We start from the raw sequence: 25,268 nt of genomic DNA on the forward strand, positions 1-25,268 counted from the left end.
ACAGGGCCTCTGGTACATAGGCCGTCCTGGAACTCACTCTATAGACCGGGCTGGCCTTGAACTCACAGATTCGCCTGCCTCTGCCTCCAGAGCGCTGGGATTAAAGATGTGCGGCGCCACCCCTACCTGGTTTGGTTGTTCTGAAGCTGTACCCAGTTCTAGTGACCCCAACAGCCTGACACTGGAAGTGTTCCTTGCTAGACTTCCTGGAGCTCAGCATGGAGGCAGCTGCTCCCCACCACATGACTCGGGGACACCACCCCTGCAAGCCTGCGCTGGCAGTCAACCCCCAGGGCTACAAGCATCGATGGTCCTGGGGCCGACAAGGGTCTCAGCTCCTCAGCACACATAGCACTTAGAATTCTGGTTGGTGGCAGCCAGCTCCTTGGCCTGTGTGAGAGCACACAAAAGCCCTGTGGTGTACGGGAACTAAATCCTGACATCCTGTTTGGGTTTGGCAGACACACAGTCAGAGTCTCAAGATAGAGCAGGCAGGATGTGGTGAGACATCCAGGAGGTGGAGGCAGGAGGATTGGGAGTCTTAAGATCATCCTCCGCTACACGTCTGTCTGGGCTACATAAGGGCGACCCTGCCCGGAAAACAGCCCTGGCAGCGGCACTCGGCCAGTTCCTCAGCTTCCGGCGGTTGGTCCTCCAGCCCCAGTATATAGTGGTCTTGGCTGACCAGGGATGCACCTATCCAGCCTCAACTTAGTGCAGAAGCGTGCAGGCAGCCTGGTAGATAGGGAGGGAGCCATCTGGCCCCGCGGCCTGTGCATCCATGGGACCCGATGTCCCATGGATGTACAGTCCCTGTCAGTACAGTGGCTTTACCTTCCCTCTGCAAACATCCTCTGCCTGCCTGGAAATTTTTTGTTTTGGTCTTCAAGACAGGGTTTCTCTGTGCAGCCTGGCTGTCCTGGAACTCCCTCTGTAGACCAGGCTAGCCTTGAACTCACAGAGATCCCTTTGTCTCTGTCTCCCAAGGGCTGTGATTTAAGGCTTGTGCTGCCATACATCACCCCAAAAAAGTTTTAAAATACTTTTGTTACTTTTTTTTTTTTTTTTTTTTGTGACAGGGTCTCTCTACATGGCCCTGGCTGGAAGTCAGAGGCCGGCCTGTCTGTCTGTCTGTCTGTCTGTCTCTCTCTCTCTCTCTCTCTCTCTCTCTCTCTCTCTCGTGCCTTGGGTCACACACACTCAGGTCAGCAGACTCAACAGCCTTTACCCACGGAGCTGTCTTCCCAGCCCTCTTTACTCTGTGTGTGGTGGTGGGGGGGGGTGTTAAAATTACCTTTTACTTTAGTTTTTTTTAATTTAATTTTATTTTTTCAGAGCTGAGGACCGAACTCAGGGCCTTGTGCTTGCTAGGCAAGCGCTCTACCACTGAGCTAAACCCCCAACCCTTTTGCTTTTTAAATTACATTTTTAAATTACATTTTTTGATGATTTTGTGGGGGTGGGATTCATGTAACATGACACATTGCTGGGGTCAGTTCTCTCCTTCCACCACGTGGGTCTGGGATCGCACCTACTTTGTCAGGCTTGGCCACAGGCACCTTTACTCACTTTACAGTCCATCCTGCAGGACTGTGGGACTGTGGGAGGGGAAAAAAGGTGTAGAGAGTCTGCTTCACGCCCAGGCTGGGGGCTTGGCTGGGACCCCAAAAGGTCCCCAGGACTCCCGGTTAGAAGGTCGTTTGACCTGCAAGGACCTCATCGAGGCCTCCTAGTCATGGCCAGATGCACCTGCAGGCTCAGCATGTGCTCAGGACCTTGGCAGGGCGGTGAGGAGGGAGGGCCAGCAGCTTGCCATCCTGGGCGGACAGGAGCTTTTCAAGATCACCAAGGTGCAGGCAAGGCAGTCAACCTTAGCTCAGGGTATGGCCAACTCTTTGCTGCCTCTGCTGGCAGTGACTTGGAAGACTTCCCCCATGTACCACACAACGTGCTCCTCAGAAATGGACAGTGGTAACAGCCGCACAACACTCCAGGAAACCTTTTTTTTTTTCAGATTTTATTTTTATTATTTATCTTGTGGGGTCTCTCTTTGTAGTCCTGGTTATTCTGAAACTCATTATGTAAACCAGACTGGCCTGAACTCACAGAGATCCTCCTGCCTCTGCCTCCCGATTTTTTAAGACTTACTGGTTTATGTGTATGAGTGTTTGTCAGCATGTATGCTGGCACCATGAGCTTGCAGGAGCCCACAGAGGCCAGGAAAGGTGGTCATATCCCACGGGACTGGAGTTATAGATGGTTGTGAGCCACCACGTAGGTGTTGGGTCAGGTTCTCTGCAAGAGCAGTAAGTGCTCATAACCACTGGGCCATCTCTTCAGCCCACCTCTGACCCTGGCCCCGATGCCGTCTTTCAGATACTATCACCTTGGTTCTCAGTGGACAGATACTGAGACTTGAGGCCATTCACTCACCAACATGGAGATCCAACAGGAGCCCCCCTTCAGACTTTTAATTAAGTGTGTGTGTGTGTGTGTGTGTGTGTGTGTGTGTGTGTGTGTGTGTGTGTTGGGGGGTATGCATGTGAGAACAATGACCACAGGGACCAAAAGAGGGCATAGGATTCTCTGGCGCTGAAGTTACAGGTGGAAGGGATTGAGATGTCCTGACATGGGTTCTGGGAAACCAAAGATGGGTCCCCTGCAAGAGCAGCAATCTTGCTGGGCGGTGGTGGCGCACACCTTTAATCCCAGCACTCGGGAGGCAGAGGCAGGCAGATCTCTATGAGTTCAAGGCCAGCCTGGTCTACAGAGCGAGATACAGGAAAGGCTCCAAAGCTACACAGAGACACCCTGTCTGGAAAAACAAAACAACCTAGCAATCTTGCCAGCTCCGAATCTATGGGTCCTAGGGGTCTAACTCTGGTTGTCAGGCAAAGGCCTGTATCGGCTGACTGGCTGCGGAGCCATCTTCTGAGATAGTTTGTCTTCACATAGGGTCTCACTGTGCAGCCCTGGGTGGTTTGGAATTCACAGAGATCTGCCTGCCGCTGTTCCTGGAGTTTTGGGATGAAAGGTGTGCGCCACCACGCCCGGCACTGTGAAATTCCACACCAAGGCTGAAAGACATTTCCTTACAGTTAGTGACTGCCTGAACTGTGTTCACTCAGCCAGTAATGCTGAGAGACCAAAGAAGCCAGGGATAGATTGGCTTTAGCCAGAGACCTAAGGGATGTGAAGTCAATACCACCAACTGATGAACCACATAGCCTGAGAATGGGTGAAGGGTACTGTCCTCTTAGTCTTCAGGGACTCTGGCTCAAAAGTCACTGATTTGGTCAGTGACTGTAAGTCAGAAGTAGAGCCCCTGCCTAGAACCCCCCAGTGAGGGGCTGGGGTGTGGCTCAGTGGTAGAGCCCCTGCCTAGAATCCCCCAGTGAGGGGCTGGGGGTGTGGCTCAGTGGTAGAGCCCCTGCCTAGAATCCCCCAGTGAGGGGCTGGGGTGTGGCTCAGTGGTGGAGCCCCTGCCTAGAATCCCTCAGTGAGGGGCTGGGGTGTGGCTCAGTGGTAGAATGCTTGTCTATCAGGCAGGAGGGTCTTTATAAATCCTCATCACCACAAAACAAAGTCATCCCCTTGGTCTCGGGTGTCTTTGTAATTCAGAGCTGAGCTCTGCTGTTCCCTCCCCACCACACTACAGTGGATGAGGAACCCCAGCCTGAGTGTGTGGGGACATATTTGACCACTAGGGCCTCAGGAGCCACCCACAGGTGTGACGCTCATCCCTGGTCTCTGAGCATGCTAGCAGGAAAGGGCCCAGCCCAGCCACAGTTCATACTGTCCCACCTGGCTTTGCTCTGACTCCACATTCCCCTCATGTGCCAATCCCAGTTCCTCAACTTCCCTGCTGGTGATGTGGCTTCACAGTCAGTACCCTGCCCCAGCCAGTAGCCCTGGAGTGACTCGTAAAACAGGCACATCCTCAATAGTTCCTCTCGGACAGTTACCTGCCTATCTGGGGAGGGCGGTGCCACACACCTAGCTGGTTGAGGCTTAATTAGCCCACATGCTGAGAGGTGGAGCCACCTGATGAGGTCACAGGCACCGCCCTGGGAAATGCCAGTTCCTGCTCTGCCCACAGAGGGCAGGCTCGGGTGTGGGGAACAAAGGCCTGGCATCCCCGCAGGCCTGGGTGCTCCCCTTTGCCTGAGTCAACTTGGCGTCTGCCCTTCATCTCCCCTGCCCCCGCAGCCTCACCCACCACCCCCGCAAGCCTCCTCCTACCCCCTGGGATGCCAACATCAGTTGCTGGGATGCAGTTCAGAGGCCTGGCTCTCTGAGGAGGAAGTAGGTGGGGGCAGGTGGCATCCTCACCTAGCCAGAAATCCAGGACATGAAGGCCAGCCCTGGCTTTCCACAGCTTCCTTTATTGCTTTTTTGACTTCCATATGCCTCACTAGACACCGGTGTGGGAGCTACTTACTCCAGGAAGTTGCTACCTGCCGCCCTTTTGGCTTCCAAAGTCACCAGGATGCCTTCCATCCCAAATCCCGTTTGTCTTGAGCCCAGCCCTGCCCTCACACCCTCCTGGGGCAGGCGGGATGTGGCTGCTGGTGTTCTCCATCCCAAACCCAAGTGACCTCGACACCCCTGAAATTAAAGGACTTAGGCCATCGGCCTTGGCTTGCCCCCATTGGTCCGGTCCCGGGGGTGATGCACCTCTCTACTGTGTCCTGATCCATGGGCCACCTGGGACGTCCCTGCGGCATTACTGGCTCCACGATTGGCCTGGGGATCATCCCGGGACGGGGACTTGGGCGGGCTGGGCGGCTTGAGTGCGCTAACGGCCCGGATGAGGCCCATGCGGCGGCGGATGGAATGGTCCAGGTTGACCGTGCAGCGCAGCAAACTCTGTGCCTCGGACACGGTGAAGGGGAAATCAGTGCCCAGAAAGCGCTCAAAAAGCTCGGGGTCGCCATCCAGGTCCAGCACATTCTGCAAGGCTTTGGTCATGGTGTGCAGCTCGCGACTGTTGTCGCAGAAGACGTCCCAGAGGCGCGCGCGGCCCTCGGGCGCGCCCCCCGCCTGCTGCCGGTCCTCCAGGCATTGCAGCACCCAGCTGAGGCGACAAGGCCACTGGTTGGCGAGCACGACCCAAGCCACCGCGTGACGCGGGGTGGGTCCCACGCGGTCCGGCTGCTGCTGCTGCTGCTGCTGCAACAGGCGCACGGTGATGGGCACCGTGTTGACGATGCGCCGCATGGACACTACGTTGTCGGGCACGTACTCGTACAGGCAGTCGCGCTCGTCGTGCAGGCAGCAGAGCGCCTCCTGGATGCGCCGCGCCGCCTCCGCGTCCACGCGACCCTGCGCGCGCTCCCCGTCCGCCTGCGTCTCCACCGCCAGCAGCTGCGTACCCTCGCCGGCGGCCGAGCCCTGGCTCTGCGGCTGCAGCTTGAGCGTCAGCTCCCGGAACAGCAGATCGTCGCGGCTGCGCACCGCGTCGTGCAGGAACTGCAACTTGGTGCGACGGCCCATGACCGGCACCGAGAAGGGCAGCGTGACGGTGCGGTTGAGGAACAGGTAGCCGTTGTCCGCCGTGCCCTTCATGTTGCCCGCGCTCTCCAGGCACGCGGCCAGGATGCTGGGGTCCACCACCAGGATGAAGATGAAGGGAGCGTGGCTGTCGGACAGCAACGTGTTGATGGCGTTCAGCACGCCCACCACGCGCTCCGGGTAGCACGTGTCCAGCCCGGTGACCTCGAGGACCACGCGCAGCCGGCGTCGCTGGTAGATCTCCAGGAAGCACAGGAAGTCGGTGAGCAGCTCCACCTCCTTCTTCACCTCGCACATGAAGCCCAGCTGGCTGCCGAACTTCTCACGCGACACTAGGCGCTCGATCTTCTTGCGCTGGCTCACGAACAGGTGCTTGCCCACGGAGTACACGGCCATGAGCAGCCCCGAGCCCGACAGCGTGGTGGCCGCGCCGCCCAGCGCCTTGAGCACGCCACGACCCGTGTGGCCCGGCGCATGGCCCCCCAGCGACAGGTACAGCAGCCCCACGCCCAGGCACAGCGCGGCCAGCAGCGCCAGCAGCGCCAAGCACACGCGGCGTCGGCAGTGCCACTCGCGTTGACAGAGGCCGTCGCGCGGGCCCCCGGGCTTGTTGCCCAGCACCGAGTACACGCTGAAGGGCAGCGCGCCGTAGTGGTGGCGGATGCCCTCGCACAGCGTGGTCACCAGCCCCGCCCACAGCTTGTCGGTGCCCGCGTACTGCCAGGCGCTAAAGCGGATGAACAGGAAGCGCACGTTCCTGCGCCGCAGGTGCAGCTCGGTGATCACCGGCTGCAGAAACACCAGGAACCACAGCAGCTGCGGGACGCCCCAGCCGCGCACGCGCCGCGGCCGCCACTGCACGCGCTGCAGCTCCTCGCTCTCGCGCTGCGCCGCCTCCTGCTGCATCAGCGCTGGGGGAGGGGAGGGAAGGTGTCAGTGGCGATGGCCCAGAGGGGCTGGGCCCAGGTGCGTGTAGGTGGAGGCGGGAGGCCTGAAGAGAGAGACTGGGAGGGCGAGGACAGAAGTAGGGACCTCCCTGCAGAGAGGTAGAAAGAGTTGGCAAGAGGGGGAGGCACTTTGGATGTCCTATCCATCCAACCAGGAATGAATGATAGGTGAATGAATGAATGAAATGCCCGAGTACAAGAATATGTATGCATGGATGAACAAATGAATGAAACGCCTAGGTACAAGATGAATGGATGGATAAATGAATGGATGAAATGCCCGGGTACAAGATGAATGAATGGATTATGAATGAATGGGTGAGTGAAATGTGGGAAGAGGACAGGCCAGACAAGGAAGCAGGAACTCAGCCTGAGTCTGTCTCTGGCTGACTGCCCCTCCTCCGGGGAGCCTACCCTGATCAGGCTGGGTCAGGGACCCACTCTTGGTGTTACTGTCTCAGGCAGGGCAGGGCCCTGGCTGCTGTCTTCTTGGTCATCCCTGGATCCCCCCAGCACCAAGGAGGTGCTGGCGGTGTCTGAACAATGGGTGGTGAGTACTCTGGGACAGGATGTGGGCCCAGTGATGAGTGAGAGGGGACTGTCACCTCGCCCATGACCTAGCCCAGGGCTGGAACTCAGGAGCATCCTTTTCCGTATCCTGATCTTTTCTTTAGACTGCGTCCTTGTCAGAACATGGGGTGGCAGTGAACAGTCAGCAGGGGCTGAACTCATTCCAGCGGTGACCGAGGGTGGCAAAGGCCGCCATGTCCAACCGTTGGCCAAGTTTCTGCTGGTGTCTTCAGTGTACCTCAGTGTGCTCGGGATCTTTGGGGACCCCACCACCACCACCAGAGTGCGGGGCTTGCATCAGAAGCAGGAGTGTGGCCTGCAGCCTTAGTGAAGAACCCAGGCTTTCTCCTTAGGGTACCAGGGAGCAAGGGATGTGCCTGAGCAAGGGTGGGGAGGACCAGAGGATGTGACTTGGAGAACAGAGAAGGGACCAGAGACCCAGCTTCCTGCCCACTCCCCCACCCCACCCCACTCCCGCCTGCCCTCGAAACGCGCAGATACTCACTCATGATCTTGTCCAGCATCATGTGAAGACGGCAACCGAAGGGAGCGTAGAAGCCCACCGTCACTGGAACCGGCACGTGACACAGAGTTTTAGCCAGACAGCTGCAGTAGACATCGTCCTCCGTCAGGATGTCTGGAGGTGGCAAAGGGAAACCGAGTCAGTGGCGCTGGTTGGGTGCCGCTCTCCCTCCTCCCGTGTGCCCTCCACGCCTTCAGCCAGCCCTGCTCTGCATGCCACCAGCACCTTGGGTCCTCCTGGATCCCCACGGTGACTCAGGTCAAAGCCCTCGGCGGAAGCGCACCCACCCCCCTTCTAGGATCTGGGATTGACCCAGAGATTTGCAGAATCTGGCCTTGTTGGCCCTAAATCATTAGGCCTGCTCAGCCCTTTACATGCCTGTAGTTCTAGGAAAATCTCACGGGCCTTCCTTGGGGCACAAGGCCCTCGAGACAAGGACACTCTCCTGCGCCCCAAAGCTCCATACACAGGGATCTCGGAACTGTGACGGCTTGTGAGCCCCTTGTCCCTTCTCCTGACCAGACACTAGGGAGGGTAAAGAGACTGACCTAGTCACTGGCCAGTGCCCCTGTATCCAGTGACCACTGAGGACACAAGTTCCTCATCCCAGAAGGCCTTGTGCGCAAGCACCACAGCGTCCCCTCTAGAGGGGCTGAGCATTACTTCTCGGACCGAGACTTAGGATGTCCAAAAGGTGGGGCCCACTCATGGAAGCTGACGTGGTGGGCTGCGGGGTGTGGCTGTGACTGGCAGCAGAGCCAGGAAGAGCTTAGGATAAGGTGAGCTGGGGTGACAGTGGCCTGGGCGGACCCCAGCCATGCCTAATCGATGGGTGACCTCACCTCACTAAGCCTCTCTTTCTCTGAGTGTGAAATGGACTTCCTGGCCCCCGGGCGCCATGGCAGGTCGTGCATGCCCAACCTTGCTGTGCGTTCTTGTTACCTGTTGCTCTACTTCAGACCCAGGTCCTGACACAGCTGTGTCCCCCACCTTTGGGGCCGCCACCCCGAACCTGGCTCAGCCCCTCCCTGCTCCGGATGGACTCTGCCTCTTCCCAGTGGCCTCTTCTCTGAGCCTACGCCTGCCTCACCTTGGCTGTCCCTGCGGCAGACCACCTCAGTGCCTAATATGACCCTGCCATCTGAGTGGTACCCTGACGATGGCCCCGTTCCAAGCCCGGGGTCCCCTTTCCCGTCTCTTCTTTCCCCTCAAAGTGATTGTCACCTAGTGACCCTGTAACTCCTCACTGAGCTGTCTTCCTGGAACCCGCTGTACCAGGTGACCATGCCCCCCCCCCAGCGCTCTCCCCTCTCCCATGCTCTTCCTACCTCTTCTTTAACCCCCACTCTCCACCTGTGCCCCCCAGCACCACAGCTGGCCAAAAAGCTGCCCCAGGTCCTCATCACCCCCTGCCCCTTGTCCTCCCTGGCCTTGTGGGCCAGTTGAGGTAGGGCTAAGAAAAGAGAAACCAGAAGCAGAGCACCCGCAGAGAGGAGGGGCAGAGGCCTGCCCCAGAAGTCAGGGACCCCAACCGTTAAGGCAGAGACCAAGGGCTTGGGATGAACGCTGTCCGCACAGGGACCACAGTGTGTGTGGACTGAGGACAGGCCCAAGGTGCCAGCCAGGGAGCAGAAGGCCCAGGCAGAAGCAAGGCAATGGGGATGCAGCCCCAGGGGGAAAGCCTGGGCTCAGCACCGGCGCCGTAGGAGGTGAAGGAGCCGCAGGCTGGGGGCGCAGGCAGGGGCCGCGCCTCGGTGGGCTCGCTGGGCTCCAGGAGGGCACCAGATGCAGAGGGCTGGGCTGGGCTGCTGCTGGCCGTGGCTGATACAGCTGTGGGTGATGAAGTGGCAGGAGGCTGTGGGGCGCTGGCTGGTCCCATGCGGGCAGCGGCGACCGCAGGTGACCCCTTCTGGGCCCCGCGAACTGGACAGAGCCGCTGCCGCAGCGGACTGGGAGGGAGGGGTGGGGGTTGCCGCTGTTGCTGCTGCCGCTGTCGCTGCAGAATGAGGGGCTGGGGGCACCTGCGGCAGCCGCTGCCACCCCGGTGGCTGTGATAAGCCTGCTGCCAGTGAGCCTTGGGGGGCAGCTGACAGGGCCCGTGGGCGTGAGTGGCCACCGGGTCCTGGTACCACTGACGACAGCATCCTGGAAGGAAGGAAGCGGGGGTGACTGGGACTGGGTCCCGGTCCCCCTGGGGACACTGGCTTGAACCAGGTTGTGCTATTTGGTAAGGCTGGCCTGGAGCATCCATGGGAGCCCCAGAGGCCCCAGCAGTGAAAGGGGCACCAAGGACCCAGATGATGTCAGGGACGGGACACACAGGGTCTGTGCTTTCCAGGGAGGACCAAGAGAGGACAATACCAGAGATTCCTGCATCTTGGCACCCCAAATCCCGAGACTAATGTCCTGCATCCCTGGGGGCGGGGTCCTTGCTGTAGAATCTTAGGGTGAGGATGGCTGAGGATCTAGGAGCTGGCCTGGCTGGTCGGAAGTGGCCGTGGAGAGGGGATAGGCTAAGGACTGAGGAGGCCGGTGGGTCCTGAGTTATCCGGGAGTCTGGGACGCCTTTGACAGGAAGTCAGTGCCCCCTCCCCACTCCCCTTGGTCATTGTGGGAATCTGAGCCACTACCAGAGACGCACCCACTGGGGGTCTCCCCCCCTACCCTGCCCCTCCCACCATGTGGCTCCTCTGGAGGCTGTTCCCCCACAGCCTGGAGATGTTCGAAAGGATTTCCTGCTCCCACCCCTAGTGAATGCTCCAACTTTTGGACTCGAGGAGACGAGCGTGGTGGTTATCAGATTCCTGTGAGCCTGGGGTAGGAGGAGCGCTTGAGCCTAGGAGGTCAAGGCTAGCCTGGGCTACAGAGTGAGACCCTGACTCTGCCCTTTTCAGTAAGACCAGTCTCACTGTGTAACCCGGGCTAGCCTGGAACTTGCAGCAGTCCCCTGCCTCAGCCTGGGAAATGCTGGGATGACAGGCACGTGCCACAGCAATCGGCTCTGTGGCTTTTCTCCCCGGAGGTTGTTTCTGGGGGTGCACGTAAATTCAGCACCCCACCCCACCCCCCACCCACTTCTCCTGCCACAACCCACCCCCTCAAAATGAGCTCTTACCTTTCTGGTGCCCCAACTCAGGATCCAAAAAGTATTGCTCGTCGGGGGTCCGGGCACTCTTGGTGAAGCGGACATTGTAGTTCTTCTGCATGGCGGGCCGTGATGTCAGGGGCCCGTTCCTAGATGGAGGGGTCAGTGCTCAGCTCGGCGGGGTCCCTGGGCTGTTTTAAGATGACCCCTTGTGATCTTGGACAGGCAAGAGGCACAGTCCAGATGTGGGGGAGGGGGGCTCCCCTGGGTCACTGGAGTGAGCACTGAAGTGCGGGAGAGACAATGGTCAGGTGCCAGGGGGTTACTGTGGGGCCAGGTGGGGGAGTGCAGCCTGACCTGGGAAGCCACCAAGCAGAGCCAGACTAGAATCTAAGAGCAGGGAACTTCCCAGGCATGGTGGCGCATGCCTTTGAATCCCAGCACTCAGGAGACAGAGACGGGAGGGGGAGTCTCTGACTTTGAAGCCAGAAAGAGCCACAGAGTGAGACCTCTCACAAAGCAAAAGAAAAAATAATAAATAAATAAATAAATAAATGTGGGGAACTCAACGCGGGGCGGAGAGAAGGGACATCTGGGGTTAAAGCGAAGCTGGTGTCTTCTGAGGAGACACAGCGGGGGGGGGGGGGGGGCGCGGCGTGTTTAGAGGTTCGGAGGAGTCAGAACTGAGCTGGGAAAGATACTGTCTGGCCCAGGGCGATGGGAACCTGGGTGACTGGGGTTGGGGATCAGGACAGTGGTCCAGCCTACCACCGCATGCCCCCCACGTCCCAGCCTGGGCTCTCAGTACCTACCTGGTGGTGGCCCCGCGGCCCCAGCTCCCTGCCGTGGCCCGCGCAGGCCTGGCTGGAGCCCAGTGGTGCCCGCTCGGCCGGTTCTCCGGCGTGTGTCCCCGCCCTTTGGGCAGGCGCCTGGCCTGCTGCTCTCTAGGACTGGGTGCCCCGGACAGGATGAACCCAGGAGGGGGTGGAGAGTCCGCAGCAACCCTCACACCAGGTTTCTGGATACCTCTGCCGGGAGGGAGGAGGCAGAAAAAACCCCAGCCGTCTGCTGGCTCTGATGTGGCACAGCTGTGTGACCATGGGTCAGTGACTTCATCTCTCTGGGCTTCCTCGTCGATGAATAGGCCAGGTTGGCACCTGTTTCCTGAGGTTGTCAAAAGGATGAGTCCATCCAGCCCTCAGGGCCAGCACCAGCTGACCTATTTACCGAGTGCTGCTCTGGATGCCTCGCATAGGTCCCCGGCAACCGGCTTCTGCGCCTGCTCACTCGGTAGCCCCCTTTATCACCACAACCCACAGGAGTCCTGCCCACTTCACAGAGGAGAAAACTGAGGCCCAGAGACACAGAACGCCTTCCTTGCCCCAGACCACACAGAGCCGGGAATGAAAGGAAGTGGTGGCTACCAAGCCTTGCCTGTGCTTGGTCGGGCCAGGGTGGTACTGGGGAAAATGGCACCCCACTCTGTGGAATTCTTCCCTCGCGTCAGCGGGGCCTCACTGCCTCCTGCCGTCAGGGCCTGGCTACTTTCCTCCAGCTGTGGTTTCTTTCCTGCCGGCCGTCCTTCCAGCCCCTTCTTTGGGGAGTGTCCCCTGGCCCATCTGGGAGGCGGGGATGTATCCAGAGGTGAACCGTGGCATGCCAGTCCTGCCCACTAGGCTGTGTAGAAAAGGCTACTGGACCCATAGAGGGGACCAGGGTGGGGCTGGCCAGGCAGGGGGCCATGCATGCAAAGTGGGGTGCCAAGAGTTTACTTGTAGGGAGCTGGAGAGAGGGACAGAACAGGGAACACAGGGGACATCTGGACCACTCTACAGAGGTGGATGCTTCAACCCTAGGGACTCCACTGAGCCTGGTGACATTATCAGTCATCTCTTGGTAGGCTGAGGCAGGAGGACCACCTGAGTTCAAGGCCAACCTGAGCTACATGACTAGACCTTGTTTTTTTTTTTGTTGTTTTTTATTTTTTGAAAACAGGGTTTCTCTGTGTAGCTTTGCGCCTTTCCTGGATCTCGCTATGTAGCTCAGGCTGGCCTCGAACTCACAGAGATCTGCCTGCCTCTGCCTCCCAAGTGCTGGGATTAAAGGCGTGCACCACCACCGCCCGGCTCTGGATCTTGTCTTATGTGTATGAATGTTTTGCTTGCATTTATGTGTAGATACCTGGTGCCCACAGTAGTCAGAACAGGGCTTCTCAAATCCTCTGGAAGCAGAGTTATGGATGGTTGTAAGCCACTATGTGGGTGCTGGGAATCAAACCTGGGTCCTCGGCAAGAGCAACCAGCCCTTTTAACCTCTCAACCACCTGTCCTGTCGGGTGGGAGAGACCTTGTCTTGGGGCTGGGGGCCTGGAGCGATGGCTCAGGAATTAACAGAGCCTGCTGCCCTCGCGGAGGACTGGATTCGGCAGACGTACACATAATTAACAAAGAGCCAGTGGCCCTTGCTCCTTCCACTGGGGTCTCAGCCCCACCTCAGTCTGCAATCCTGGGTGCAGAGTCCAGGGTGAGGCTGCGTTCGCCGGGCCCTGCTGGGCCGAGGGCAGCCCCAGACTTGCTGGCTGGCAGAGCCCGTGAGCGGGGCCAGGTGTTCAGGGTGGGGTGGGTGCAGAGGGATGTGCGACAGTCACTGCACAGGTCTGTTCCCACGTAAAGAACTTTATTGAGCTCTCGCCATCCAGGTGACGGAGGCCTTAATGTCCCTCCATGCCCATCCTGGAGTCACTGGACGGTTTTGCCTCCTGGGACCCTCCAGTTCCTTCCATTCCCTCATCTGAAGCACGCGATCACCTCAGAGCCTGTGAACTCCAGCTTCAAAGCCACCTGCAAAGGTGACCAGCTGGACGGGGCCAAGGTACCAGTCTCCTGAGGCTGGGGTCAGGCAGGGCAGGCCTGGGGTCCTCAGGACTTCTGGATCACCACCTGGAACTTACCTGGAAGGGAAGGGCCACCCTGAACTGGGGCTGGGACAGGAAGCCTGTCAGCAGGCTGGCTGTTCACCTGAACCAACAGCCTGGGGCGCCTTGGAGTGGGTCGCGGGGTTACCACCCCCACCCAACTGGCCTGCATCCCAGATCATGGAGGAGCCCAGAGACGGGTGGCTGAACATGTAGGAGGCAGGAGGGCTGGCCTGAGCTCCTGACATATCCTGCTCATTCACTGCAGGTCCCCACAGTGCCAAGGAGGGGGTGGCAGCTGCTCACTGGGGGGGCAGGGCTCAGGCCCAGCAGTGCCCTATGGGGTCACGATAACAGCAGATGGGCGGTGAGTTGCCACCCCTCAAAGCCTTTGGGAGCCTGACCAGGGTGTCTAAGATGTCCCACTGGGTCCTATGCTAACCTCTACCCTTAGAGGCACCCCAGGGACACAAACTGGGTACACGGATGTGCTCACGTTAGTGGTCTCTGGGCCTCAAATTCCATGTCAGATGTGGTTTGATAATCTGGTTCCCCTTCCCAACACTGATGAGGGACCCATCAGGGATGGGGAAGCCCCAAAGCCTACACCACAGTTAAGGGATGCAAAGCACCCCTCCCCCAGTGACTTACAGGCGGGCAGGGCAGCCACAGAGGCGGTGACCAGGCTCTGGAAGCCCAGCGTATGGAGGGCGCCGCACAGAAGGCCGCAGGTGAAGGCCAGGAACTAGGATGGGGACACAGACCACTGTGGGAAGAGGGGAGGCCAGGCCCGAGCCCCAGGAGAGGCCTAGCAGGGGGTGGGCAGATAGGCGTGTCCTGTACCGCCCCCAGTACCTTGGGAGCTTCCTCTAGATACTGTGACCCCGAGCCCATGGTGACGAGGAGGGGGAAGCTGTTGTCCTGCAGCACGTAGGTCCCCTGGTGACAGAAAAGAGGGGACGGGGCTGGGCACCGACGAGGGAAGGACCCCAGTACCCAATCCTGCAGAGCTGAGGGGCCTGGGTACCCAGGAGTGCCAGGAGAGGCCGATGCCCTGGGCCATGGCAGTGCCAGGGAGTGGGTGTGACGTGGGTGTTCACGGGGACTACCACGGCCTGGGACAAGAATCATCATGTCGAGGCCACCAGCTGCCTGGGGAGGGCTCACTCCTGACAGGCAGGGGGGCGTGGCATTCTCTTGTGGGGTCGCCACTGCCCCCAACCTGAAGGCCAGGTGCTGGGGCTGAGCCAGGCCAGCTCGCACACCCACCTGGTGGTTGGTGCGGAGTCCATCCATGTGCTTTTGGAACATGGCAGCCCACAGGTCTTTGCACAGGAACTTGAGAGCATCCAGCTCCTCTCTAAAGGCCAGTGTCTCCCGGGGCAGCCTGGATGAGGATGTGGAATGAAGCCAGGCCCAGCCAGTACCTGCGTGGGCCCACGAAACCTTCCCCGCCCTGGGTCTTGACAGCAGGAACCCCAGCATCAGGCCTGCCCACCCTCCCGGCAGCAGCGGAAGGCAGGTGGGGCCGCCTCTCACCTCTCACCCAGAGCCTGGCCCACGCGGAAGCCCAGGCCCTCCAGGACCGACAGGCTCTTCTTCTTTCCCTAGAAGGCCAGGAAAGGGAGGCTCAGGGGACGCTGCGCAGGTTTCTCTCCTTGGCCAGGAAAGCTCAGCTTCCAGATCCTTCTAGCTGATCCTGGTCTTCTGACCAGGTAGAGTCCCTGAGCCCAGCCCTCTTGTCTGTCCCATGTGAGGTTGGGGCCTAGCTGCCAAGTTCACCTAGGTCATCAGTGGCTGGCACAAACACCCAACCGGAGAAGGGGGGTTGGGCTGAGCAGGCATGCTGTTCCAGGTGCTCAATCTTGGGGAGCCAAGGCAGGCTGCACTCCAGGGGTGGAACCAGGCTCCGAAGGGTTAAGAAGCTGCCCTAGGCCACTGTAGACCCGTCATGGAAGGCTGAGGCGGGAAGGTCAACCGTGCGCCTGAACTACAGAGTACATTCATGGCCAGTGTGGGCAACTTGGCCGAACCCTATCTTGAGAAAAAAATTCAAGGCAGGTGTGGTGGGGTACTCCTATAGTCCCCAAATTTGGGGAGCAGAGGTGTGAGGACCAGGAGCATGGGGTCATCCTCAACCACAGTGAGCTGAAACCAGCCTGGGCTAACCAAGGCCGTAACCGAGGCCGTCTCCCACAGTTACAGAAGAGAGTTAGAGGCGAGGCTCAGCAGGAAGGGGTGCTTGAGACCTTGTATCCAATCTCACCTCAACACACCAAATCACGTGCCAGCTCAGTGCAGGGGGCCTGGGTGAAGGGCATCTACGTTTCAAATCCAGGTCTTAGCCAGGCATGGCAGTGCCACCTATGAACCCAGCACTTGGGGGGCAGAGGCACAAGAATCACAAACCTGAGGCCAGCTGGGCTATATCCGGAGACCCTGTCTCAGACGCCGCCCCCCAAAAGCTGGGCATGAAAGTGCACACCCTTTCACCCTTTTCTTTTTTTTTTTTGAGACAGGGTTTCTCTGTGTAGCCCTGGCTGTCCTGGAACTCACTCTGTAGCCCAGGCTGGCCTCAAACTCCACCACCCAGCAACAGTACACACCTTTAATCCCAGCACTCTGCAGGCAGAGGTGGGTGGATCTCTGTGAGTTCAGGGCCAGCCTGGTCCACATAGTGAGTTCCAGGATAGCCAGAGCTACATAATAGAGAGACCTTGTCTCAAAACAAAACAAAAACAAAATATAAAGAATAAAAACAAAACGGAACATCAAAGCAAGCCAATCCAGCAGAATAGCTCAGTGGGTAAGGTGCTGGATGCCAAGACTGACGACCTGAGTTACGTCCTGGGGTCTCACAGGGAAGGAGGGAACTGACTACCTGTAGCTGTTCTCTGACCAGGTACAGCGGCACACGCCTTTAATCCCAGCACTCGGGAGGCAGAGGCAGACGGATCTGAGTTCGAGGCCAGCCTGGTCTGCAGAGCAAGACTGTTTCAAAACCAAGAAGCTGTGTGTGAGCTTCACACTCATGCCATGGCCTGCTCCTTACAAAATAAATAAATGTAGCAAGAACACACCACTGAGCAGCCAGGCCTCACCCAAACGGGCAGAGATGACACACCTTCCCACGGGGGGGGGGGGGGGGGGGAGAGACGGGGCTCTGCTGGCTTCCTCCGGCACAGCCTAGGAAGAGAGGCCTTGGTGGCGGATCATACATGGCAGAAGAGAGAGATGCTGCTGACCTACAGGGTGGCATGTGGGAGATCCTGTCACATCTGTCACCCTTGGGCTGATACTGCACCCTCACACTTCCCGAATGTGGAGGGACCAGGGAGGTGGGGTGGCACAGAATGTCTGTGCCTCAGTTTCTTTTTGCATGAAAGGAAGGTCGCCTTAGCAGCAGTCCCCTGGGATCCTTAGCGGTGAGGGAAGGGGCCAGGGGCATTCAAACCACAAATCAACCTCTTAAGCCTTACTCTGGCACACTGCACATGGGGTGTGCATCTGTGTCCATCAAAAGAGGTGCTAGCCTCTGGCCATTACCTGGAGCAGACCCCTGTAAAGGAGGTGGCTATGTTCCAAAGCTCCAGAACCTAGAATAGTCCGGTGGTTGGCCAGCCTGGGGACCCTGGTGGCCACTGTTCCCCTCAATTCCTGGAGGCAGAGCCAACTCTACTGTTAAGGAATAAATGTGTCCCTGCTCAGGAGTCCCTAGGGTTACAAGGAACGTCCACCCCTCTGTAGCTCAGGCTTCCTGGTTGCAGACACAGGGCGGGCCCACCAGCCGAGCTGGGATCGGAGAGGGGTCAGAGGGGTCGCTAGCAAGCTCAAGTTTTCCTTTCACAAACGTCACACTCCCAGGGATGGAAATCCTGGATGTGTGACCTAGATACAGTGGCCTCAGTTACCCACATGTGCAATGAGGCTCAAGGCCATACCCACTCAGTGATGGTGACAGACACGGCTGTTGTCACTCTGGCTTCCCTCGGCCTGTCCCTGGGCAAGGGTCAATTAAGTCGCTGCTGACCTGAACAGACCGGAGTGGCTGGGTCACGGATTCAGGGGTGAGGTGTTGTGGGATAGTTGTACACTGAAGACATATTGCTGTGACTGATTTAATAAAGAGCTGATCGGCCAATAGTCAGACAGGAGGTGTAGGCGGGACTTCTGGGCAGAGAGGACATAAGGAGATAATAGAGGCGTGCGTGGAGGATGCTCGGAGACACAGAGGAAGCAGGATGGGCTGTACATGATAGAACCAATTTAATAGAAATGGGCCCATTTAAGTGATAAGAGCTGGTTGAAAACAAGCCTAAACTAAGCCCAAGCTTTTATAATTCATAAAAAGTCTCCATGTAGGATCTCTGTGAGTTCGAGGCCAGCCTGGTCTCCAAAGCGAGTTCCAGGAAAGGCGCAAAGCTACACAGAGAAACCCTGTCTCGAAAAACCAAAAAAAAAAAAAAAAAGTCTCCGTGTCATTATTTGGGAGCTGGCTGATGGGACAGAGAAAGACATTTGGCGCCCACACAAAAAGAAAAGTCACAGCAGCCAGCACCGCCCCAATCGCAATTGCTGCCTGGGCCTCTCTGCTTGCCGGGACTCTGGAAAGTGGACTCCACAACTTCCCAGAGCTGGGGCTGTAAATGCGCCTCTGGCAGACACCCGCTGGCACGAGGCTAGTCTCTCGGGGAACCGAGGGGGGTGGAGCCAGGCTAACCACCGACTAACAGTTTAAGATTGGTCTCACGGTCCGAGAAGACAACAGACCCACCGAAAGCCAGGTCCAGACACAGAAAACTGCTAAAAAGGTGTAGTATTCTTGAAAAGGTGCTTAGGTGCTGGGAAAAGAAAGATATAGACATATACAGTCATAGGAAAAATAGTTTAAAAATACAAAAGTAAAATCTTTAAAGAGGTAAAGTAATATTTTAAAAAGCCACATAAGGATGGAAAATATTTTAAAACAGGGAGTTTGGACCTTAAATGGTGCTTTGTTAAATTTGAATTTTTTTAATGCTTATGTACACAAAATAATAGCTGCTGAGAGACATTGGATTATGGAAACTGCTACATTAAACCAACCTATATAGTTTAAGAATGTCTTCAAAATGGAAGTAAAAAAAATATCTTGTGTTGAGGGAGAGGTTATGGCTTTGTTTCCACAGGAAACAAAAAGTTATGGCTCTTCAAAATTAATAAAGATCAAATTTGATTGAGGAAGTGCCCCTTGAAAATCTTGGCCACAGACATAAAAAAAGAACCAAGAAAGACTCCAAGACAGGTGACAGATATGCTGATCCCTCGAAATGGGAACAGCTTTGAGACTGGATGAGACATGATAAATATTGTTGGCTACAGAGTCCTCGTGACTTATTATACATGCCATACTTTCATACGGCATGGATGGAGATTTATATTACAGTTTGGTTATGCAGGCCAAACGGACTTATAAAGTTGACAGATGCCTTTTATCTGCTCAAACATAGAACAAAAAATCATCTTTAACTGACGTGCACACCACACATTCCACACTTGTGCTAATGCAGATGTATGTGTTACCTTTGAAAGTTTCTGTTTTCAGAATAAAAGGACGAGACATCAGTGAAGACAAGCAGCCCAGGCGATCCAGCCTCTCAGAATGCTGGATCTCAGAATCTGTTGCAGTTTCCTCAAAACTCTACATCCACAACAACTTCAAAGATGCTAGCTGAGATGGTCCAGCCTCACAGACTGTCCAGCCAGGACTTCAGATAAGCCCTGCACTTTCCCACCAATGCGACGGGACAACAGTTAGCTCTCCCAAGACTTGGCCATTATCACCATTGTCTCAGGGTCCCATAAAGATGCCATCACCCCAAACAACAGGAAACAGTCTAGAGAACACGATGCCCACATTCCCAAGAGGTGGAGTGGGTGGTTTTTGGTCATTTGGTGGGTTATAGATGTTTGTCATCATTTGGGGGGGTTGGTTACAAGTTGTTATTGGTAATGGTCTGGGAAAAGCTGACAAAGGAGATCAGATTCAGGGATCTCAGTCTGAAAAGAAAAAGAGGGGTTATAGAAATGATAGGATAAAAGGGTAGATTATTGAATCTACTTTCAAACTAAAAAAGCAACTACTAGTCTCAGATACTTTACATTGGTATGAATTTTTGTATATTGATACAAATTTAGGGTTAGTTTTGTTATATTGTATATATGCTCCTATTCTTGTTTAAGATGTTTTTGTATATTGATACAAATTTAAGGTTATTTTTGTTTATGTATATATGTTTCTACTTATGTTTAAGGTATTGTACCTATGTAGGTCATTTAAAAATGCAACATAAAGTTCTAGTCCTTAAAAATTATTATTATAATGCTGGGTGGTAGTGGCCCATGCCTTTAATCCTAGTACTTGGAAGGCAGAGGCAGGCAGCTTTCTGTGAGTTTGAGGCCAGTCTGGTCTACAGAGTGAGTTCCAGTACAGCCAGGGCAATGGAGAAACCCTGTCTCAAAAAACCAAAAAAATTATTATAAACCATTCACGACAATTAAGAAATACAGGTTAGTAGTTAGTCATCTATAACAATCAAACTTGTAGACATGTTAAGTAAGTTTTCGAGGTCAAATAGAGATATATTTTATATAGACAGGTGTTCTTCAAATACTTCAGAGATGTAAAGCATATGACATTTAAAATGGTTTAGTAACATAAGGCTTTTCATGACAGTGAGACATATCTGCTCATAGTAGCACCAATTTATGCCATAAAATGATCATGGGCATCGAAGAACCTCCATATGGAGCTTGTTTTCACTGGGGCAAAATTAGTCATTGGGCGTAGAAACTGCCCTTGCCTCAACCGCTGACAGTTACTGTCCAAACTGGACCAGCAGGACACAAAGGTGACTGCCAGACTTTGCCAAGACACGGTAGGGAAGTCCACAGGAGTCTGTCAGATATTCAGGGTCTGCAGGCTGAAGATGGTGCCCAATGGTGCAGAGGCAGATGTCCAGACAGCCAGATGTCTGTCATTTCTATAGTTATGTATCTTGTTTGCTCTGCACTTCCTGTTTACTCAAGTAATATTATATCCTTCTTGGGTCTCTGATGGGGTTGAAGACTAGAGAGTTACAGTTTTCATTGTTAACAAATTCAGAAAAAAAGGCTTACATAAGAGATACAGGGCTGGAGAGAGGGCTCAGAGGTTAAGAACACTGGCTGCTCTCCCAGAGGACCCGGGTTCAATTCCCAGCACCCACATGGTGGCTCACAACCATCTGTAATGAGATTTGGCACCCTCTTCTGGCCTGCAGGGATATATGCAGGCAGAACACTGTATACATAATAAATAAATAAATCTTTAAAAAAAAAGAGAGATATAAAGTGTTTAAGTTTGAGAGACATAAAAGCTTAAATTGTTTATCTAAAAAATGTTTTGAGCCGGGCGGTGGTGGCGCACGCCTTTAATCCCAGCACTCGGGAAGGAGAGGCAGGCGGATCTCAGTGAGTTCGAGGCCAGCCTGGTCTACCAAGTGAGTTCCAGGAAAGGCGCAAAGCTACACAGAGAAACCCTGTCTCGAAAAACCAAAAAAAAAAAAAATGTTTTGAGATCTAAAAGATAGTTGTAGGATGGAAAGTTATGATAGAAAATGGTTTAGATATAAAACTTTAAATTCATCAAGATAAGATAGATAATAGAGTATTTTCTCTGAATATTCAAAATATAAATGAACTGAACATTGTGAATGTAATTCTTACCTGATAATTGTTCTCATTGTATATAATTTTACTATGTTAAGAGTTAAAACCTTTCTTTTTTTTTTACTTAGACAAAAAGGGGGAAATGTTGTGGGATGTTTGTACACTGTGTGAAGATATATTGCTGTGATTGGTTCAATAAAGAGCTGAATGGCCAATAGCTACAGAGGAGGTATAGGCGGGACTTCCAGGCAGAGAGAGGAAGTAGGAGGAGATAATTGAGGTGCAGAGGATACTCGGGCATTGAAATTTCCTCAGGGGTACTGCCCTGAGATTTCTCTCAGAGTCCTGGTGAAGGCGCTATGAATGGCCAGAGGTAATCCGAGGGAAAAGAATCTAAGTATGCTGAGCTCTGTCATCCATCTCCTTTATTCCCCTGAGATTAAAGTCTATCTACACAGCTTCAATCCTATGCTTATATTTAGCTCCTCTGGGTCTGGTCCCTTCTCCCCTGTCCTCTCACAGCTCTCTTTTCTGCCCCGACCTCTTCATCCTCATTCTTTTCCATCTTGGCTCCTTCCCCTCTCTCTCCCGGCACTGGTCTCTGTCTCACCAGCAGCCTGACTCTTACAATACTAAGCAAAGCTTCCAAGCTCCCTACCAGAGCCCTGATAGCCAGCTTCATCTGCAACCCAAAAGGGGAGTGAATAGAGGTGAGTCGATAAGGCCTGGAATAAGTCAGAAAGGGAACTTACGTGCTCAAAATACATTTTTATAAGTGGTTAGGTGAAATGTATGAGTCTATCATAAATGTGCTCACACTACAATCTTACAGGTGGTTAGATAAAAGATTCTATAAGTCACTAAAATAAAACTGCCATATACCAGCAGGGCGGGGTAACTTCGCTAGGAAACCTGTCTCAAAGCTACATTGCACCTGGTATGCAAAAAATCCTTTTGTTCTGAGTCAACTGCTCTGGAATGCCATTTAGGCTGGGAGAGAGGAGGGTCTGAGCTTCATTTGCACAAGACACAAAGCTATGTGCCTGTCTCCTAGGCAGTGTCTCTGGAAGGGTGTTTACCTATGTTAGGAGAGAGACTATTTGCCATTTCTAACCTAGAATGCTAGGGAAGAATTTCAGGTAGAATACACTGTTAAAAGTTCTTGGGGAAGTTATGAACGCACAAGAAATCCATAGCAGGAAACAGCTGATATATTAAAAAGCCGAGTAACACAAAATGCTCCTTGATATTTGACTTCCCCTCCAGAAGGATTCCTTGATCCTTCTAGGTATAGCTTTATCATATACAGCTGAATCTCTATTTCATATTCCTGTGGCCCGTAGCACTCAAGGAGACATGGAGGAAGCAGGGCAGGTGTTAATGTGGCAGAACACAGATGAATAGAAATGGGTTAATTTAAGTTATAAGAGCTAGTTAAAAACAAGCCTAAGCCGGGCGGTGGTGGCACACACCTTTAATCCCAGCACTCGGGAGGCAGAGGCAGGTGGATCTCTGTGAGTTCGAGGCCAGCCTGGACTATAGAGTGAGATCCAGGACAGGCACCAAAACTACACAGAGAAACCCTGTCTCAAAAAAAAAAAAAAAAAAAAACCCAAAAAACAAAAACAAGCCTAAGCTAAGGCCAGCCTTTGTGAGCTGAGCTGACAGCCCAAAGAAAATCTGACTACAGTGAGGAGACAACAGAAAGCAGGGACAGGGCAGGAAAGATGGTCAGAGGAGAAGCCGGCACCACAGGTGTCTCACCAGACACGGAGATGGCAGAGCTTTGCCATTGTGAGTCTCTTGCTCTCCTGGAGGAGACAAAGCAGGGCTCTATTGCCCCTGTGAACAGACGGAGCCTGGCCATTCAGCAGTTAGAAAGAACAGGAGGTGCAGTACACAAAGGACGCGGGGAAAGATGTGGTCAGCACCGGGAGAAGCGACACACTGTACACAGCCAAGAGCAGCTGGGTCAGGCAGATCCCTACCCCAGACAGTTCTGGAGCTGAGGGACTGAGTTTCTGTTTCCACTGTCCCCAGAGACTGTGCAGCTTCCCAAACAAGGACCTCCTTCCAAAACCCCAGTCCTGAAAACCAAGGTAAGTTGTCTGCCTCAGGCGCTGTTCTAAGACCTGACCACTTAACCTCCCCAGATAGACTGCAAGTCCTTCTGATGAGACGGAGTGTGTGCAAAAGCCCACACACTCCTCCACAGACCTTGCTTTATTTTGTTGTGCTGAGGATGGAACCTAGACCCTCACTGGGGGATTCTAGGCAGGGGCTCTACCACTGAGCCACACCCCAGCCCCTCACTGGGGGATTCTAGGCAGGGGCTCTACCACTGAGCCACACCCCAGCCCCTCACTGGGGGATTCTAGGCAGGGGCTCCACCACTGAGCCACACCCCAGCCCCTCACTGGGGGATTCTAGGCAGGGGCTCTACCACTGAGCCACACCCCAGCCCCTCACTGGGGGATTCTAGGTAGGAGCTCTTCCATTGAGCTATACACCCAGCCTTCTTATAGACTGTAAATCCTTTCTAGATGATTATAATGCTAATACAATGTCACTGCTATATAGTTATACCATACTGTTTAGGAAATAAAAAGTTCGTAAATAATCATTATAGATGATATTAAAAAGAATCTGTGCTTCCAACCCCAGCACTTGGGATGTGTAGGCAGGAGGGTCACGTGTTAGGGACTAGAATAGGTGAGAGACCCTGACTCCAGGTGCCGCACCCCGGGATGCAGAGGCTGACTGTACCACACTGGGAGCACAGCACACAAATCAGACACAGAAGGCCCAAGTCTGATCCAGAGTCAGAGAAGGAATAGAGAGCGAGGAAGTTTAGTTTGGAGTCTGCACACCTATTCCAGCACTTTCCAGGCAGAGAGAAGCAGGAAGCTCACCAGAAGCCAGCCTGGGCTACACAGTGAAAACCCGCCTCAAGAACTCCATGCTTAGGGGATAGGGGGGTGGGGGGCATCGGGGACGAAAAGAGAGAAAATAATAAAGAGGGCAGCCCAGTCTCTACACCAGGTCTTGAACTCCCACAAAGAACGATCCAGAGGAAGCCATGAGAGCTGCCATGTAGTTTAAAGTCAGGGAGGTTCCTGAGCCCTGATGCTCAGGCCTCACTCCCACCAACTCTATTATGTCAGCTGTGGGACCCCAGTAGGGAAACAGGGGCGGCAGGAGGGGCTGCTAGAAGAAGGAGCCGGCAAGTTCACATCTCTGCAGACTCACGGAAAGCTATCTGTAAACCCTTTATTAAGAGTCAAGGTGATACAGAGCAGAGTATCTCTCTGCAAGGACCTCAGTGCAAGCAGCCTGTTCATGACTCAGACGGAGGGTCAGGCTGACCTCCCGGGCTGGGGTGGAAGACCCAGGACAGCACAAAGGGACACGTAAGTGGTAGGAACTATTATGGGTGACAATACTTCAGTGATCCCAGCAACACCCTCCACATCACCGGGTGGGGTCTTTTGGAACAAAGCCTTACTACAACACCCACTGTGTGCTGGGACGTAATGCGATCTGCACAGACTTTATACCGGCTCACACCGGGCACACAAGAGTCGGGGTGCTGCCAGGGTGCGTTTTTTCTGAGGAAACGGAAGGACAGGGAGATTAAGATGTTGAGCTGCACACTGAGTGGTGAGGCGTGTCCTCATCCGCGCCTAATGACAGCCAATTACCCTAATTACCAACGGCTCGGGCCCGGAACCGAGCGCCTTGCTCCGGGTCATCTCACTACACCTCAGCAATGACCGGCCAGGAAGGCTCGATCGCACCCCACTTCTCCACCGAGAAGTCACCCCCGAGGCCACGGCGTGCCGCTCACCCTCGAGCCAGGGTCTGGGTCCGGAGCCCACAGCTCCGCCACCATCTCGGTGTGCAGAAACTCGAACAGCACCGCGTCCGCCATGCGCCTCCTCGCGCCCCGCGTCCCGGGACGACGCTTCCGGCTCCCATTGGTCCGCTCAGGGGGCAGAGCCGGTCCTGATTGGTGCTCTGCTGTGG

The 25,268-nt window shown here is 54.9% G+C and overlaps 2 protein-coding genes across 2 annotated transcripts; both read right to left on the bottom strand.

Annotated features, from left to right (window-relative positions):
- Positions 1-4,365: 4,365 nt before the first annotated feature.
- Positions 4,366-11,840, bottom strand: Nkpd1 (NTPase KAP family P-loop domain containing 1). Its single transcript, XM_028893902.2, has 5 exons — positions 11,452-11,840; positions 10,670-10,788; positions 9,250-9,699; positions 7,537-7,668; positions 4,366-6,425 (listed from the first exon to the last, which is right to left on the bottom strand). The coding sequence occupies exons 2-5, from the start codon at positions 10,758-10,760 to the stop codon at positions 4,624-4,626; spliced, it is 2,475 nt and encodes an 824-aa protein (XP_028749735.1). The 5' UTR covers positions 10,761-10,788; positions 11,452-11,840; the 3' UTR covers positions 4,366-4,623.
- A 1,454-nt stretch (positions 11,841-13,294) lies between these two features.
- Positions 13,295-25,248, bottom strand: Trappc6a (trafficking protein particle complex 6A). The gene is made up of 6 exons (XM_028893873.1): positions 25,090-25,248; positions 15,093-15,160; positions 14,823-14,940; positions 14,409-14,492; positions 14,205-14,298; positions 13,295-13,589 (listed from the first exon to the last, which is right to left on the bottom strand). Exons 1-6 carry the CDS (start codon positions 25,171-25,173, stop codon positions 13,558-13,560), a joined length of 480 nt encoding a protein of 159 aa, XP_028749706.1. The 5' UTR covers positions 25,174-25,248; the 3' UTR covers positions 13,295-13,557.
- Positions 25,249-25,268: the final 20 nt, after the last annotated feature.

Source organism: Peromyscus leucopus, chromosome 1 (genome assembly GCF_004664715.2).
Source record: "Peromyscus leucopus breed LL Stock chromosome 1, UCI_PerLeu_2.1, whole genome shotgun sequence".
Lineage (NCBI taxonomy): Eukaryota > Metazoa > Chordata > Mammalia > Rodentia > Cricetidae > Peromyscus > Peromyscus leucopus.

Bases quoted from the DNA above. Each gene is read 5' to 3' on its own strand.
- Nkpd1 (XM_028893902.2), bottom strand. From the start codon at position 10,760: ATGCAGAAGAACTACAATGTCCGCTTCACCAAGAGTGCCCGGACCCCC. The intron at 7,669-9,249 runs GTGCTGAGCCCA...TGCCACCTCCAG, and splicing joins CTTCACCTCCTACGGCGCCG to ACATCCTGACGGAGGACGAT. The intron at 6,426-7,536 runs GTGAGTATCTGC...CCCCTCCCCCAG, and splicing joins GATGCTGGACAAGATCATGA to CGCTGATGCAGCAGGAGGCG.
- Trappc6a (XM_028893873.1), bottom strand. From the start codon at position 25,173: ATGGCGGACGCGGTGCTGTTCGAGTTTCTGCACACCGAGATGGTGGCG. The intron at 15,161-25,089 runs GTGAGCGGCACG...CTGGCCTTCTAG, and splicing joins ACCCAGACCCTGGCTCGAGG to GGAAAGAAGAAGAGCCTGTC. The intron at 14,493-14,822 runs GTGGGTGTGCGA...TTCTGTCACCAG, and splicing joins GACTCCGCACCAACCACCAG to GGGACCTACGTGCTGCAGGA.